This window comes from Scyliorhinus canicula, chromosome 20, assembly GCF_902713615.1.
Source record: "Scyliorhinus canicula chromosome 20, sScyCan1.1, whole genome shotgun sequence".
Taxonomy (NCBI): Eukaryota; Metazoa; Chordata; class Chondrichthyes; order Carcharhiniformes; family Scyliorhinidae; genus Scyliorhinus; species Scyliorhinus canicula.
The window spans coordinates 34,150,718-34,167,719 of NC_052165.1; the positions used below are offsets into that span (position 1 = coordinate 34,150,718).

The window sequence follows — 17,002 nt, forward strand, 5'->3', positions numbered from 1 at the left end:
TCAAGTGGTGAAGATGAGCATTTTGCCGATGTTCCTGTTCATATTCCAGACACTTCCGATATTTGTACCGAAGACCTTCTTTCAAAAACTGGATATGATTATCTCAGACTTTGTGTGGGCAGGGAAGGTACAAAGGGTTAAGAGGACCCTGTTACAGAGACAAAGGCAAAAGGGAGGGTTGGCGTTACCGAACCTGCTGCATTATTACTGGGCGGCGAACGTGACGAAGGTGAGGTGGTGGTGGGAAGGAGAGGGGGCAGAATGTGTTAGGATGGAGAAAGAATCCTGTAGGGGGTACAGCTTGAGGGCTATGTTGATGGTGGCATTGTCAATGGCACCAAGGAAATATGTGGAGAGCTCGAAGGTGCAGTCCACAGTAAAGGTCTGGAACCAGCTGAGGTAAAAGAGATGTCGGTGTTGGGGCCACTGTGCGAAAACCACGGTTTTGAACTGGTGGGCTGGGGGATAGATGGTATGTTTAGGAAGTGGAAAGAAGTGGGGCTGGTTAGGATGAGGGATCTGTACCTGGAAGAAGAGTTTGCCGGTATAGAGGAACTGAAGGAGAGGTTAAAGCTCCCGAGAGGAAGTGAGTTTAGGTACCTGCAGATAATGGAGATCACGCAGGTCTGGAAAGCGTTCCCCAGGTTATTGAGGTACACCCTGCTGGAGCGACTGCTGCTTCCGGATATGGAAGGGGAGGATCAGAGACATATATGAGTGGTTGGGTGGGCAGGTGGTGAAGATTAAGGAGAAGTGGGAGGTGGAGCTGGGAGAGGAGGTAAACTGGGGAGTATGGAGTGAGGTGCAACAAAGGGTAAATGCGACCTTCTCCTGCTCAAGGATGAGCCTAATACAGTGCAAGGTGGTATCCTCGGTACCTATGACTCAGGCAACAATGAGTGGGATCTTCCAGGGGGTGGCAGACAGGTGAGAAGTGAGGGTGGGGACCAGCAAAACACATACATATATTCTGGGGCTGCGAAAAGCGATTCTCGGCGGGAGTATTCGTGGTGCTAAGAAGGATAGTGGGGGAGGAGATTGAGCCGGACCCTTTGGTGGCGATATTTTGGATATCGGAGAAGCCGGAGCTGATGGAGGGAGGAAGGTCAACGTAGTGGCCTTCACCTCTGATTGCTCAATGAAGAATTTTATTGGAGTGTTGGTCAGCAATGGCACCGGGGGGCGACAGCCTGGCTAGGGGACCTATATGACTTTCTTTGGCTGGAAAAGGTCAAATACGAATTAGGGGGTTCAGCGGAGGGCTGCGAGGCAACTTGGGGGATGTTCGTGGCTGTGTTTGAGGAGCTGTTCGTCGCGGTGGTGGGGGGGGGGGGGGTGAGGGTGGAGGGAGGGGGTGAAAAAGGGTAACAATTTGTACAAACTACATAGTTGCATGTTGGGAGGTTCGCTCCCTGAATTGTTTGTTTTGTAACCTTTTATATAAGTTTGGAGTAAAATACATTTTTTAAAAAACTACTAATAGGGTTGGAAGGAATGGTAAACACATGTATCTTCATTCATATGGATCAAAAGTAAGAATTCTGTGAACTACGCCGTTGGGAACTCGGCCCATTGGAGGCGGAGAATCGAGGAGGCCTTAGAGAATACCGGGTCGGGCCCGCTAATGATATGCAAATGGTTGCCACTGTACGTGTATTTCGAATGCATGGACTCCGCTGTTGAAGTGCTGGAGCATTGCGATTTGGAGTCAAATCGGCACCTACTGCGATTTTGACGTCAGAACCAATTCTCCGCCCAATCGCCTTTCCCGATTTTGGCATCGGCCAATGGAGAATGCCATCCAATGTGTTTTCTCTTGTGAGGAAGAACAGAACTAAAGACTATTAGTATAACAGTCACCAAGACATCCAATAGGGAAGTCAGAAGAAACACCTTTACTCAGTGGTGAGAATGTCAAACTCGCTACCATATGGAGTTGTTGAAATGAAGATTATAGATGTATTTGAGAGGAGGCTGAATAAGAATAGGAGGGTAAAGGGAATAGAGGTGTATGATGATAGATTTGGACGAGGAAAGACAGGAGCAGGCTGAATGGAGCATAAACACATGGTTGGACTGGTTGGGTTAAATGACCTGTTTCTGTGCTATATATCCTATGTAATTTTATGTGCTGTTTGGATAAAATAACAGAAGAAATTCTCGCCTTTTTTAAATTTTGAAAAGTTAGTCACCTCTTTTTTGCTCAAATGTTTTTCATGTCACTCGATGATTTGTTACATCATTCTGTTGAAGAGTTCCTATATAAAAGTCTATATAACAATAGCTCATGACATTGATAAAGTTCAGTATTCTGTAGTAAATCACCACCAATTTATTCTCACAATAGCTTTTTGTTTGTAAGTGGATCGGGATCTTTGTTGAGTTTAACCATTTGATTTTCAATTATTTTTAATTTGGTAGATATGGAAAAACAAGCTCTTATATCTATAATTATAACTGGTTGAAATTCACGTAGATGTGTATCACGTGGTCAAACTATTTGTTAGACTTTTAAAAATAAATTTAGAATACTCAATTCTTTTTTCCCAATGAGGGGCAATTTAGCGTGGCCAACTCACCTACCCTGCACATCTTTTTGGGTTGTGGGGGGCGAGACCCACGCAGATGCGGTGAGAATGCTTTTAAAATAAATTTAGAGAACACAATTTTTTAGTTTAGAGTACCCACTTTTTTTTCCAATTAAGGGCCAATCCACCTAACCTGCACATCTTTGGGTTGTGGAGGTGAGACCCATGCAGACACAGGGAGAATGTGCAAATTGCACATGGACAGTGGCCCGGGGCCGAACCTGGGACCTCGGCGGCAAGAGGCAGTAGTGCTAACCACTGCACCACCGTGCTGCCCGGCTTATTATTATTCCACATAAACAAACTGATCATTCCATTGATCTTCTTTAATACCCTAGCACTCCGTATATGTCAATAGATTTAGATGTCAAGTGTACCAAAATACAATGAAAAGTACTGTTCTGTGTATAATCCAGGCAGATCGTTCAATATCATGAAAAATATAGGACATACGATACATCCCCAGACTGACCAGACCTATGCAGTTCAGCACAAAAGATTGGCAACAGAAGCAAAACATTGATCTTTTAAAAAAAAAATTTAGAGTACCCAATTCATTTTTTTTTTCAATTAAGGGGCAATTTAGCGTGGCCAATCCACCTAGTCTGCACATCTTTGGGTTGTGGGGGCGAAACCCACGCAAACACGGGGAGAACGTGCAAACTCCACACGGACAGTGACGCAGAGCCAGGATCGAACCTGGGACCTCGGCGCCGTGAGGCTGCAGGGCTAACCCACCGTGCTACCGTGCTGCCCTAAAACATTGATCTTAATCAACACAATTCTACCCAGCCATGACACTGGCAGGGAGGACTAAAGAGACAGGTCCCCACCTAATAGACAAAATCAGCTGAGGGAAATTAGCCCCATATAGTTATTTGAAAAAGGGGCCAATTACAACTGGATAAGTCAACCCTGTTGGGAACCACCTAAAAGGGAAATTAGCACGGGGAGGTGGTCTACCTCTCAACCCTCCTACCGGCATAGCCTGAGTTTGTAAAATTAATCTTATAACCAGAGAAAGTACTAAATCTATCTATCACGTCGATAACAGATGGAGCTGAAATGTCAGGCTTTGATACAAACTGCAGCACATCATCAGCATTATGTGTAATCCCCTATTGCTTCCCTCCCATGGCGCAGCCCAAATATCAAGGGGTAATGCCTAATAGCCTCCGCCAGAGACTCAATTGCCAAAGCAAACAGCAAGAGGAATAGGTGTAGCCCTGCCTAGTCCCCCTCTGAAGGCCAAAATGCTCTGATCTATAACCATTTGTGAGCACTGCCACCACTAGCCTGTGATAAAACACCTGAATCCACATAATATATTCCTCACCCAGCCCAAATCTTCACAATGTATAAACCAAGTAATTTCATTGCACCCTATTAAAATCTTTCTCTGTAACATCCAGTGGCACCATGCAGAGAGCAGTCTATGAGTTGGCTTTCACCACAGTACTTTGATTTGGCCTCTTGTGCCCAGTTTTCGGGAATACCATCCAGCACCCGATTTTGGAAAACCTGGAACACATTCAGTAAACCTTCTGACATTACTGTTAGAAAACTGGCCCTTTATGAACCCAGTCTGATCTCCCCTAAATTATGTGGGAAAATTCCCTCTAAACATTGCGCCAACATAGTACATACCAATTAACATACATATTAACAGGTCATTAAATTCCCTATAACACATCCAAAACTATCCGGCCCAGGGGCCTTGCCCAGTTGGAGTTCCCTCTTGGCCATAGCCACTGTTCTTTTCGAGATAGGAGAGTTAAGGGTCAATTGTTGATCCCCCATAGTAGGAAGCTTGAAGGAAGAGAAAATAAGCTCCACGTGTTAATACAGCTCGACTGACCCGACCTGTACAGTCCAGCATATAAGTTGCTAAATGCCCTATTAATGTCTTTGATTTTAATTAGTCTACTAACCCATGGATCAAAGAGGGGCTAGCCCTCTTCTTAGTCAAAATAGGCAAGTATTTACTCAGCTTGTCCCCAAATTCATTTAATTTTTGCTTCACAAACTTTAGACTCCTCTTGGCTCAGCAAGGAATCAAAAGCCACCCAGGATGTGTGAACCTCTCTCAACTGCCAGTTAGGATTCCCTCTATCCTCTTCCTCCACTTTGGCCAATTCAGCCTCCAATCGGCACTGGTCCTCCAGCATTCTATGTCTTTTATTAATTTTGTAAGAAATAACCAACCCCCCAGCAAAAGCCTTCCAGAAAACAGGGGGGGGGGGGGGGGGGGGGTCACATCAGAAGGGAAATTGACTGAGTAAGAGCTGAGACTTTCTTAAAACACGTCATAAAGAATTTATTTCGAAGCAAAGACACGTTGAAACACCATGACCTAGATGGGACATAGGGTAAACCATCGAGTACAAATTCAAGACAGGGGTATGGTCAGAGATGACAATGCCACTGATGGAACAGGATATCAAATGTAGGGTTGCCCCAGCCACAAAGAAATAATAAATTTTAGTATGACATTGACAAGGGGCTGAGAAAACTGTGAATTCTTTATCTCCAGGATGTAAAGTCCTCCACACATCTAGGTAAGCCGCCTCCTCACAGACACCTTTAGGGTGGGGGAATTTCTGGTTACTTGGAGCTTATTCAAATGGCAATTAAAAGTCCCTGCCCAAATTGGTCAAAGCCAGCTTCACAAAGTTCATGCAAACTTTAGTAACAAACTCCAGGAAATGATTAGGAGGGCCACACATATAAGAAGGAATTATTTGTATACATGCCCATTAATAATTACACATCTACCCCCCCACTTCTCCTTCACACAATTCTCCACCTTGAATGGAACATTTTATTTTAAATTTAGAGTACTCAATTATGTTTTTTCCAATGAAGGGCCAATTTAGCGTGGCCAATCCACCTAACCTGCACATCTTTGCGTTGTGGGGGGTTAAACCCACGCAGACATGGGGAGAATGTGTAACCTCGGACAGTGCACACAGACAGTGACCCAGGGCCGGGATCGAAGCCAGGTCCTCCTCATCATAGGCAGTAGTACTAACCACTGTGCCACCACCGGAACATTATCAAAATCGCTCATCACCTGCTGCTGGTCAGAAATGAAGCAAATAAATCCTGCCCCACCCACTCCAGTTTTAACTTTATGAGTGCTCCTCGTCATCCAAATGAGTCGCCTGCAACAAGGCTATGTCCACTTTGTGGATTCAATTTTAATAACCTTTCTCTTGCACATTCTCCATGCGTCTCACCTCCACAGCCCAAAGATGTGCCTGGTCAAGCTAAATTGCCCCGTAATTGGGGAAAAAGAAAGAATTGGGTGATCTAAATTTTTATTTAAAGAATAACTTTCTTTCCCAAATTCTTGAGATACGAGTCCCCGTTGGCCCCCCCCCCCCTCTCAGTACTAACATGTATTATAAAATTGGTAATTTAATTTCCAATTGTGTTGTCACGCTTTAGCACCACAGTATGAATTCTGCTACTTTCATTATTCATCCATGGAATCTGGAGAAGGCCCTCTTGGGAAGGAATCTCCGATGGCAACACAAATTCAGAAGTAAAATCAATTTTAAAATTCAAAAATCTTGGTCTGACCTTGCTGTTAAGACAAGTTAACAAAATACCTGTTAAGACAAGTTAACAAAATGACAGGGACACACTTAAAATATAGTTGAGACATTGAGGGAATCCAACTCTACTGCATTTCTGACATTGGACACAGGAGCCAAAACGTCCGCTAACTTCAAATCCCAAACTATTCTTAAATAATACAAATGAGTGAACGTGGATATTTATCCCAAGCGAGAAATTAATTCCTGGGGCTCAGTAAATAGCCCTCTTGCTTCTGGTTAAAAGATTAGAATTCAGCAATACTGCTGTAGAGGAAATAAGCTTTGATCCAGAGCCCTCAGTCCCATACATAGTTTGAAAAGAGCCCTGCAGGGCAACACTCCTGCATCATATATGATGCCGATTTTTAAACATTCATGGAATGTGAGTGTCGCTGACTAGGTCAGCATTTATTGCCCACACCTAAATGCCCTCAAGAAAGCACAGTGGTTAGCCCTGTTTCTTCTCAGTGCCAGGGCCCCAGGTTCGATTCCTGGCTTGGGTTATTGTCTGAGCGGAGTCTGCACGTTCTCCAGTATCTCCATGGGTATCCTCCAGATGCTCTGGTTTCCTCCCACAAGTCTTGAAAGACATGCTTGTTAGGTGAATTGGACACCGAATTCTCCCTCAGTGTACCCGAACAGGCGCTGTAGTGTGGCGACTCGGGAATTTTCACATTAACCTCATTGTAGTTTTAATGTAAGTCTACTTGCAAGATTATTATAGAAGGTGGTAAGTGAGCCAACTTAGGGAACATCTGCAGTCCATTTGGTGTAGGTACACCCCACAGTGCAGTTAAGGAATTCCAGGATCTCAAGGGTAATTAGCGATGGGCATAAATGTTGGCCTAGACAGTGATGTCCACATCCCATGAATGCTAAAGTAAAAAAATTGAACTAGCAATTAAATTACAATGGCATGTTTTTAAATCAGGATGGTGTGTACCTTGGAGGTGGTGGTTTCCCATAATCCTGCTGTCTCTGTTCTTGAATCAAGGCAGTAGAGGTTATGGGCTTGGAAGGTGCTGTTGAAGAACTGCTGCATTAGTCCTCCACACAAATCAAACCAGGAAATTACATACTAAGATCATAGACCTTTTTAGCCCATCGAGTCTATTCTGCCATTCAATAATATGTCGAAGAAACACAGGCATAGAAATAAAACTATCCTTATACCTAAAACAAAGTACACAGGAGCCAGGAACTGTCAGCCAGACTTTTATTTTCAAAGTTTCAACTGTCAGTACATTTTAGAAGAAAGTATTTGGTCTCTTGGTAGTGAAACGGGGCTTGTGCTGTTGACGCAGGATTCTGTGTGGCAGAGGGAACTTGATCTTGGAATTCTGGAAAATAGTTAAATGAACAGAATCAGAAACAAAGTGGTACTTACAAGCAAATGATTCAAGTCATTAAATAAAGACAACACCAACGTATCATTCAGTACGTACGTGGAACTGCTTAACAGCAGGTCGGCGACACTTGCTTGATGGAATCTCCTCTACTTTCATGATCTGAATGGAGTGAGCACGAGCACGATGGCGAGCTCCCATATCACGGTCTACAAAGAATTGCAAACAAAAATGCATAAGGAAACCACAACAACTAATATAGACCAATTACACGTATGAGCTGATCAGCCGTTTAATTTCAGCAAACATTGTTCTGATGACTCATGATACTTAAAATTAAGATTTTGATGATCACCACGATGCTTTTGAAGCCAAAAACATTTGATCCCACCCATACAAATTATCTTCTAAAGCTAGAATAAATAAAGGCGACATGTCAATTTGTCTAAAGCCTACATTCTTTGAGGTATTATAATTAAACTAAACGGTGTCCCAGCTTTGGGGGAGGGGGGGGGTGGAGAAGAGGGAGAGGAGAGAGGCCCTCGGGAGTTAACGTTAGCTCTTTTCTCTCCCTACAGATGCTGCCAGACTTGCTGAGATTTTCCAGCATTTTCTCTTTCGTTTCAGATTCCAGCATCCGCAGTAATTTGCTTTTATCCAGTAAATTTGGGATGGGTTAATAGAAGTTTCAACAACAAAAAAAATCACGTTGCTGTTTGTGGTAGCTTGCTGTGCACGAACTGTCACATTTCCTACTGATTTTAACAGGCTTTGACAGACCCTGTATGAATGCAAGACATTTTTGTGTTCCATTTGCTGCTGAAATGCAACAGGACACATCAATGTAGCATAACTGAAGCCTGACATGTCACCATCCTAAAATGTAAGTGGCCCCATTTCACTTTTGAAACACAATATAAATAAATATCTAGGTGCTTCCCTAGTTGTGAAACACAATATCACATTTTACACCAAAATAAAATCCTGGCCCAGATACAGTTAACCAAGGTTTATTCCATCCTTCATAGTAATTGTTTAAAACAAAGGCAGCATTTTATCAGTGCTATATCTGCAGTGCAAAGGTGGAAACCACAACATATTCCATTAAACTGCTCTGCTTTAAGGTGACAATAAGTATCAATTTGTCACTCTTGGAAGCTGAAAACACAATCGTATTTACTGAAGATCACCATTAAAAACAGATTAATCATGAATGTATGGAATGGCGATACAGATTCAGGGGCGGGCCATAGGGTCTACTCTTCTATTTATTATGTTCTTAAAATGCATTATGTAATGTACCACCAGATCTGAACGTGGGTCTGGATAAAAGAAGTTAAAACACTGAAATTACAGCAATGTCAAACTATACTCCCAGGGAGTAACCCACACAGCAATATTTGGGAATAGGTCACGTGCATGTAAGAGTTACTATGTACTGCTGCAATTTTCAAAACAGGTTGTCTTTTGGAGAACAGGGAAAGTTATACTCAAAAATAAGCACGTTTATATTATTCCCAATTCTCTTCATGCCCTCAGTGGTATTGTTTGTTATAGGTTTTAACCTGAGGCAGTATTTTCCATTTGTTTCCACAGCTAGTTATTCCTGGAACAGGCTGCTAGTCTGTCATCAGAACGCCTATTACACACAAGAATCAATGTTGATAAGGGACTGAAAGAAAAAGTAAAATGAAGCAGGCCACAAATTAATGCCTAATGACATTTCCTAAATCCAAGTAATGTTTCATTTGTGACCATCTGTGTGATATGAGACCAAGCATGATTTAAATAAACATATAGCAAGCTGTTTATTTCAAGTGATCCAGATAATCTGACCTACACTAAGAAGGCTGATTCAGAGGTGCTTTTTCTTCTTTGAGTTTTATAAACAGGTACAGCATTGATACTAGAGCGGATATCACGTTCTCAGACTAAAGGAAAATAAAAATCCCATATAACACAATCCTATTTGCCCTTAAATCACGTGGCTTCAGCTACTCTGGATACATCCATGAAATATTATTCCGAGTAACACTTAAAGCTACTTACAGCACAGGGTGACAGCGCCAGCAGTTGTCAGGTCCCTGTACTCCCTGTACATATTATGGGTTCCACTGCGAGAGTCATAGCGCAGCCAGATACCAAAGTTCTTCACTTTTGCAGGTGACTTCTCAAAAACCTATAACAATTAAACAAAGCCATTAGGAACATTCCAACAAAATGCAAACGGGAAGCAAATCTTAGTCCCAGATCATTTGTGTTTCAGACAAGAGATCCCTTTGAGGCCCCAGATTTCCAGTTTTGAAGATATGGTTACAGAACAATATTCAAGAGCTGCCAGATTTCACACAATATTGACACCAGACTGTGGATAAATAAAGGTCTGCTTTAAAGCTGGGCAGATGGTTCACTGGAAATAGTAGTAGAATTGGAACACAATCGCAGACATATAGCATGCTTTTTTTGAGATATATTCCGAATGCATTCACTGAAGCAACATTACGGGGGTACGGAGACTGGGGTGGGGGGTGAAATCAGGCTTTCAACAGGACATACCCTCGAGCGAGTGTTTTAGGAAATCAGACACCCTGGGGAAGAGAAAAATTAAAAATCCATTGTTTCAAGGCACAGCGGAAGACATATTGAAGTTAATCATGAAGATTGTACGCAGCAGAACAGAGCCCAGTACAGTCAACCAACGAAAAACTTGAAATGGATAAACCCCTAGGCAAAAAAGTGTATGTTCGCATTTCAACAGTAAAACATAATTATAACATGGGACACTTGTTTCTTACATGTAAGAAAGGAAACAAAACGTCCCATATATATCAATGATGTAGATTTAAAAGTTGAGGACATGATGATTATACAAAAACTAGCCGCGTGATTGAAAGTGAGGACAAAATCTGTAGACTGCAGGAGGATATCAATGGACTGGTCAGCTGGGCAGAAGAGTGGCAAATGGAATTTAATCCTGAGAACTGAGATAATGCATTCGGGGAGGGAAAACAAGGTAATAGCATATACAATAAATGGGAAGATAAAAGTGCAGAGGAATGGACCTCTAGCCAACAACAAAATAAGAGTAAGCCATTTAGCCCTTCAAGACTGTTCTGCTATTTAGTAGTCATGGGTGATCGTCTACTTCAATTCCAACTACCCCAGCATCCCCTTCATACACAAAAATCTGACTTGAATGTACTCTGACTGTGGATGATGGTAGCACAAGTGGTTAGCACTGCTGCCTCAGTGCCCAGGTCTCAATTCCGACCATGGGTGACTGGCTGTGTGGAGTTTGCACTTTCTATCCGTGTATCCCACAGTACAAAGATGTGCAGGTTAGGTGGATTGGCCATGATAAATTGTCCCTCAGCATCCAAAAAGGCTAGGTGGGTTACTGGGAGAATGTGGGGCACGGAACCAGGTAGTGCGCACTTCAGAGGGTCAGTGTAGACTCGATGGGTCGAATGGTCTCCTTCTGTACTGTAAGGATTCTATGCTTCACATATTCCAAAGATTTACCACAGCTCTACAACAAATACTTTCCTAATTGCAGCTGTAAACGACTAATCTCCTACTCTCCCAGTTCTTGATGCCCCAGCTAGAAGAAACACCCTCCCAACATCTACCCTGTCCAGTCCTGTTAGAATTTTATAGGTTTCTATGAGATCCTCCCTCATTCTGCAAAACAGCAGCAAATATAATCCTGACTGACTCAATCACTCCTCATGTCAGTCCTACCATCCCAGGAATCTTCGCTGCACTCCTTCTATAGCAAAAACATTCTTCCCCAGATAAGGAGACCACAACGGTACACAATATTCCAAGTGTGATCTCATCAAGGCCCCGAATAATTGCAAGACATTCCTGCTCCTGTACTCGAATCTGCTTGCATACCATTTGCCTTCTTTACCTGCTGCACCCACATTAACTTTCAGCGAGTGATGTACAAGGATACCCAGGTCTCGTTGCACATTCCCCCCTCTCAATCTATAACCATTCAGAATCTGCCGTCTTGTTTTAGCCACCAAAGTAGATCACCTCACGCTTATCCACATTATACTGCATCTGCCGTGCATTTGTCCACTCACTCAACTTGTCCAAATCACACTGAAGCATCTCTGCATCCTCCTCAGAGCTCACCCACCCAACATGGGGCAGTGGTGACACTGTGGCTTAACAGCACCAGGGTCCCAGGTTTGATTCCCGGCTGGGTCACTGTCTGTGAGGAGTCTGCACATTTTCCCTGTGTCTGCGTGGGTTTCCTCTGGGTGCTCTGGTTTCCTCCCAATAGACATGCTGTTAGGTGAATTAGACACTCCGTGTACCCGAACAGGCGCCGAAATGTGGCGACTCGTGGCTTTTCGCAGTAACTTAAAAGTCTACTTGTGACAATAAAGATTATTATTAGCTTTGTGTCATCTGTAAATTTGGATATTCATTTAGCTCCCTTACCTAAATTATCAATATAATTGTGAATAGCTGGGGTCCGAGCACTAGTCACTTTCTGCCATTTGGAAACAGGCTGGTTTATTCCTAGTTTCCTGTCTGCGCACCAGTTTTCTATCTATCTCAATACATATCTCCAATCCTATGTGCTTTAATTTTCCACGCTAAACTCTTATGTGGGACTTTCTCGAAAGCCTTCCAAAAGTCCAAATAAACCATATCTAATGAACCCCCTTTTCAACTCTACTAGTTACATCCTCGAAGAATTTCAGTAATTTGTCAAGCATGATTTCTCCCTTTCGTAAATCCATGCAGACTCTGTCTGATCTTGCCACTGTTTTCCAACTTTCTGCTATTGAATGTTTCATAATGAACTCTAGCATTCTGCCACCACTGACTGGACTATAACACCCAGTTTTCTCTCTGCCTCCCCTTTAAATAATGGCTACGTTAGCTACCCTCCAATCAGTAGGAACTGTTGCAGAGTTTAAAGAAACTGGGAAGATCACCACTACAGTGCCACTTCTTTAAGTACTCTGGGATATAGATTATCAGGCCCTGGGGGTATCTTGGCCGTCAATCCCATCAATTTCCCCAACACCATTTCCCTACTAAATACTGATTTCTTCTAGTTCCTCCCTCTCACTAAACCCTGTATTCCCCAATATTTCTGGTATGTTATTGATGTCCTCCTTTGTGAAGACAGAACCAAAGAATGTATTTAGTTAGTCGGTCATTATTTTGTTCCCGATTATAAATTCACCTGTTTCTGACAAATTTTTTTCTACTGAATTGTTCCTCATAGGGACGACCCTCTCACCCAGGATTCCGTCTAGCGAATCCCGATGTTCTCCTTCTAAAGCAAGTATATCCTTCCTTAGATAACAAGACTAAATCTATACACAGTACTCCAGGTATGGTCTCACCAAGATCTTACTTTATTGTAGAAAAAGACTTCCCCGCTCCCATACTCTCACAATCCCATTGTCATAAAGGCTAACATACCGGTGGCGCAGTGGTTAGTGCCGCTGCCTAATGGCGTCGAGGTCCCAGGTTCGAGCCCGGCTTTGGGTCACTGTCCGTGTGGAGTTTGCACATTCTCCCTTGGTTTGCGTGGGTTTCGCCACCACAACTCAAAGATGTGCAGGCTAGGTGGATTGACCACACTAAATTGCCCCTTAATTGGAAAAAATGAATTGGGTACTCAAAAAAATAAAGGTTTAATACAATTTGCCTTAATTACTTGCTGTACCAGCAGATGAATTTTTTTATAATTAAGAAGCAATTTAGCGTGGCCAATACCAACATTTCCCAATCTCTCACTATTTAAACATATCCTGTACTATTGTTTCTTCCAAAGTGGATAATTTCACACTCCCCCACATCAAATTCTACCTGTGATTTTCTTGTCCACTTACTCACCCTGCTTTTTAAAAAAAATTTAGAATGGCCAATTATTTTTTTTTCCAATTAAGGGGCAAGTTAGCGAAACCATTCCACCTATCCTGCACGTCTTTTTGGGTTGTGGGGATGAGACCCAAACAGGCAGGGGGAGAATGTGCACACTCCACACAGACAGTGACCAGGATCGAACCTGGGTCCTCAGCACCGTGAGGCAGCAGTGCTAACTACTGCGCCACCATGCTGCCTCAGCGTTGAGCCTCCTTAATGGCCCAACGTCTACAGCCCTCTGCGGAAATTAATTCCAGATTCACTACCCTCTGCCAACCACTGCACCGCCCTGCTGCCCCACTCAACCCATCATAACCCTTGCATCCTCCTCACAGCTCACATTCCCATGTAACTTTGCATCATTAGCAAACTATATATTCCACTAGGTCCATACACCTAAGTCATTGAGAGTGACTGTAAATACCGTCGATGAGGTGTCTGCGCTGATCTTGCAGTAACCCTGCCAATCCAAAAAGTACCAGTTTGTTTCTGTTAACCAATTGACAATCAATGCATGACCTCAACTACACAAGTCGTATTTTTGTCGAATAACCTCTTGCAATATTTGACATATGGGTTTGAAAAGTTAGTTAAAGCGTATTCTCACAAAATTGCATTAATAACCTTGTTAAGCAACCCCTAATCCATGCTACTCCCATGTTTGATGTGGCACATTCTTTCCTCTATTAGCCAAGGTACAGAATAGAAGAGTGGAGGGTTTACTCAAACTACATAACATGTAGTTTGCACAGTTCTGGACGCTACTGTCTGTGTGGACTCCGCACATTCTCCCAGTATCTCCGTGGGTCTCCTCCGGGTGCCCCGGTTTCCTCACACAGTCCAAAGATGTGCAGGTTAGATGGATTGGCATGATAAATTACCCTTGGTATTCAAAAAGGTGGGGTTACTGGGATAGGGCGGAGACGTGGGCTCAAGTGGGGTGCTCCTTCCAAGGGCTGGTGTACTCGATGGGCCGAATGGTCTCTTTTTGCACTATAAATTCTATGAATACAACAAGGATGGACTCATACGAGAGGGTACAGAAGAATTTTAGGTAAATGGGAGAATTTTAGCGGAGGAAAGAAAGGCTGGCGCTGTTTTGTTTAAGCAGAGGAGGCTAAAAGGAGGGCTCTAGATAGGCATCGATAGGAAGGATGTATTCTCTGTAGCAGAGTTCAATATCTGAGTTAACAGATTTAAAACAATTGATAGAAGAAAATTGGAGTGGAGTTGCAGAGAATGTTTTCACCCAGAGGGTGATGGGTGTCTGTAAATCACTGCTAAAACAGTGCCAGAGGCAGGAACCCATAAACTGTATTCCATATAAACCTTAAAAAAAAGATAACCTGGAATGCACAACAGCTATAGATTATTTTAATATTTATCGAATCCACCTGCCAAATAGAGGTTCACAGTGCAACGTGAATTCTGCAATTAATTCATGTTTCTGAGGCAGAAGATGGTCGTAAATGGAAAGGAATCCTACACCTGGACCAAAATGAAGGAAATACATGAAAGATTTTAGCTATTAGACTGCCAGAGGGCCAAAAGTAGTGAACACTGAATTTGGGATGTTAATGAGCTTCTAAAGCTTCCAAGTGTAGTCTGCATTGATGGACTGAGGCTGCAACGCACTCCAATATTTCATATGGAAAAACTAATCATCAAAAAAAATACGCATTTTTAAACAGCAAAACAGAAATTTACCAGTCCACAATAGACGATTTCACCAGCAGACTTCTTCAGTTTCTTCATCAGTGAAATGAAGTACCAGAATCGAGACTTGGCGACAATATGATTTGGAGCAAAGATGCGCATCCGATACAGCGCAGGGCTGGGCTCTTTAGTTGAGGGCAGGCGCCGCCCAATCACCTTGTACTCCTTAAGCTGAAATACATGTAAAATATAAGTTAACATACCATAACATAACATGTGCACATGACAAATCATGTAGTACCTTCAATTTCACTTTGTGAAACACAAGTTTCAAAAGGCGACAAGGTACAATTAATTTCTGCACAGAAAAAAAGGCATTACAATTGTAAAATATAATGACTTTGGGTTTGGTGTGCAAGGTCAGAGGTAAATAGCACAGTCTAAGTAGCAAAAATAGTACAACCCTTATTTTCACTGTTCCTTCAAGACCCAGCATCCATATATCTGCACTTATTTTTGTTAGTTGTGCCACTGGCACAGTGGCTAGCAATGCTACTTCACGGCATCAGGGACTGGGGTTCGATTCCAGCCGTGGCGATTGAAATGAAAATCACTTTTGTCACAAGTAGGCTTCAAATGAAGTTACTGTGAAAAGCCCCTAGTTGCCATGTTCCAGCGCCTGTTCGGGGAGGCTGGTACAGGGACTGTGTGGTGTGTGCATGGTCTCTCCATATCAGCAAGTTTCCTCCGGAGGCTTGTGTCACCCCACTATTCAAAGATGTGTAGGTTAGGGGGATTGTCCATACGCTGGGTTCCAGGGGTGGGGTGGGTGGACCTCAGTAGGGCACTCTTTCAGAGGGTCAGTGCCAACTCAATGGGCCTAATGGTCCCCTTCTGTAATGTAGCATTTCCATCTTTAGCAACAAATCACACCATTGAAAAATGTAAATTTAAAACTGAAAACACAAAATTTCCAGAACCAGTCAACACCAGGTGAGAGAAACTGGTTAACATTCTGAAGAAAAGTCACAGACCTGAAACAGTAACTCTTGTTTCTCTCATAAGGATGCTGCCATCCCTGCTGGACATTTACAGCAATTTCTGTCCTTTATAAACAGTCAACATTTCAGGTACCCAGCTGAAAGATTAACTCCAGCTTCTCTCTCCCCAAATGCTGCTGAGCAATGTTCAATTTGCATTCTACATGTTGGATGCGCATGTTAAACTCGAGAACTAACTTGGAAGACTAAAGGGGGACGATTAAAAAATAAAGATAGAGAACTTAAACATTTTGATTGATCCAGTCACTTGGAACACTGCTCGAGTAACAAGCCTGTACTTGGTGCAGGGTGTAATTTATGTAGTGGAGCATTTCCCCCCTTCTCTGCATTGAAAGCTGACATTAACCTGGCCCTAGTTGAGATGATGGGAGCCAGTCGCTCCTCCTGCACCCAGAGTTAGCACATGGCTTCATCCCCCTCAGCCATGGCCGCCATATTGGAGATCCCTCCCACAGACGGAGATTATATTAACATCTCCCCCCACCACCATCAGAGGCAGCTCCAAAGCCTGCTGGGCCCTCTAACACCCCGCGGCTGATAAGGGCTAAGCCGAGGCGGCTGAACCCGGCCCTCAAGCAACCCCCGCGGCTTTTCCCGCTCGCTGGACCTACGGTGCCCGAAGCCTTCATGTCGCCTCCCGATCGCCTGCCACCGAAAAGAGGACGTTACGTCACCGGCAAACGCCCGTCATCACCTCCCTCATCCGGAAATGACGACACCGGCAGACGCCGTCCCTGTTACGTGTCGACTGATTGGCCAGAGCCTCACACCCCCACCAGAAATGACGGCCGGCTCGGTGAACGTGTATAACATCCGCCTTCGGATTGGTTGAGACGCCCCCATCTCTC

General features: G+C 43.4%; 1 protein-coding gene and 1 non-coding gene across 2 annotated transcripts; both read right to left on the bottom strand.

Annotated features, from left to right (window-relative positions):
• Positions 1 to 7,392: 7,392 nt before the first annotated feature.
• Positions 7,393 to 16,951, bottom strand: rpl18a (ribosomal protein L18a). The gene is made up of 5 exons (XM_038780150.1): positions 16,766 to 16,951; positions 15,145 to 15,324; positions 9,586 to 9,715; positions 7,636 to 7,745; positions 7,393 to 7,530 (listed from the first exon to the last, which is right to left on the bottom strand). The coding sequence occupies exons 1-5, from the start codon at positions 16,781 to 16,783 to the stop codon at positions 7,438 to 7,440; spliced, it is 531 nt and encodes a 176-aa protein (XP_038636078.1). The 5' UTR covers positions 16,784 to 16,951; the 3' UTR covers positions 7,393 to 7,437.
• On the bottom strand, positions 15,384 to 15,512 carry LOC119955367. The gene has a single exon (XR_005458455.1). It is a non-coding gene; the product is annotated as a small nucleolar RNA SNORA68 (small nucleolar RNA).
• Positions 16,952 to 17,002: the final 51 nt, after the last annotated feature.

Bases quoted from the DNA above. Each gene is read 5' to 3' on its own strand.
- rpl18a (XM_038780150.1), bottom strand. The intron at 9,716-15,144 runs GTAAATTTCTGT...TAATTGTTATAG, and splicing joins AAATCGTCTATTGTGGACTG to GTTTTTGAGAAGTCACCTGC. The intron at 7,531-7,635 runs GTACGTACTGAA...ACTATTTTCCAG, and splicing joins CTGCTGTTAAGCAGTTCCAC to AATTCCAAGATCAAGTTCCC.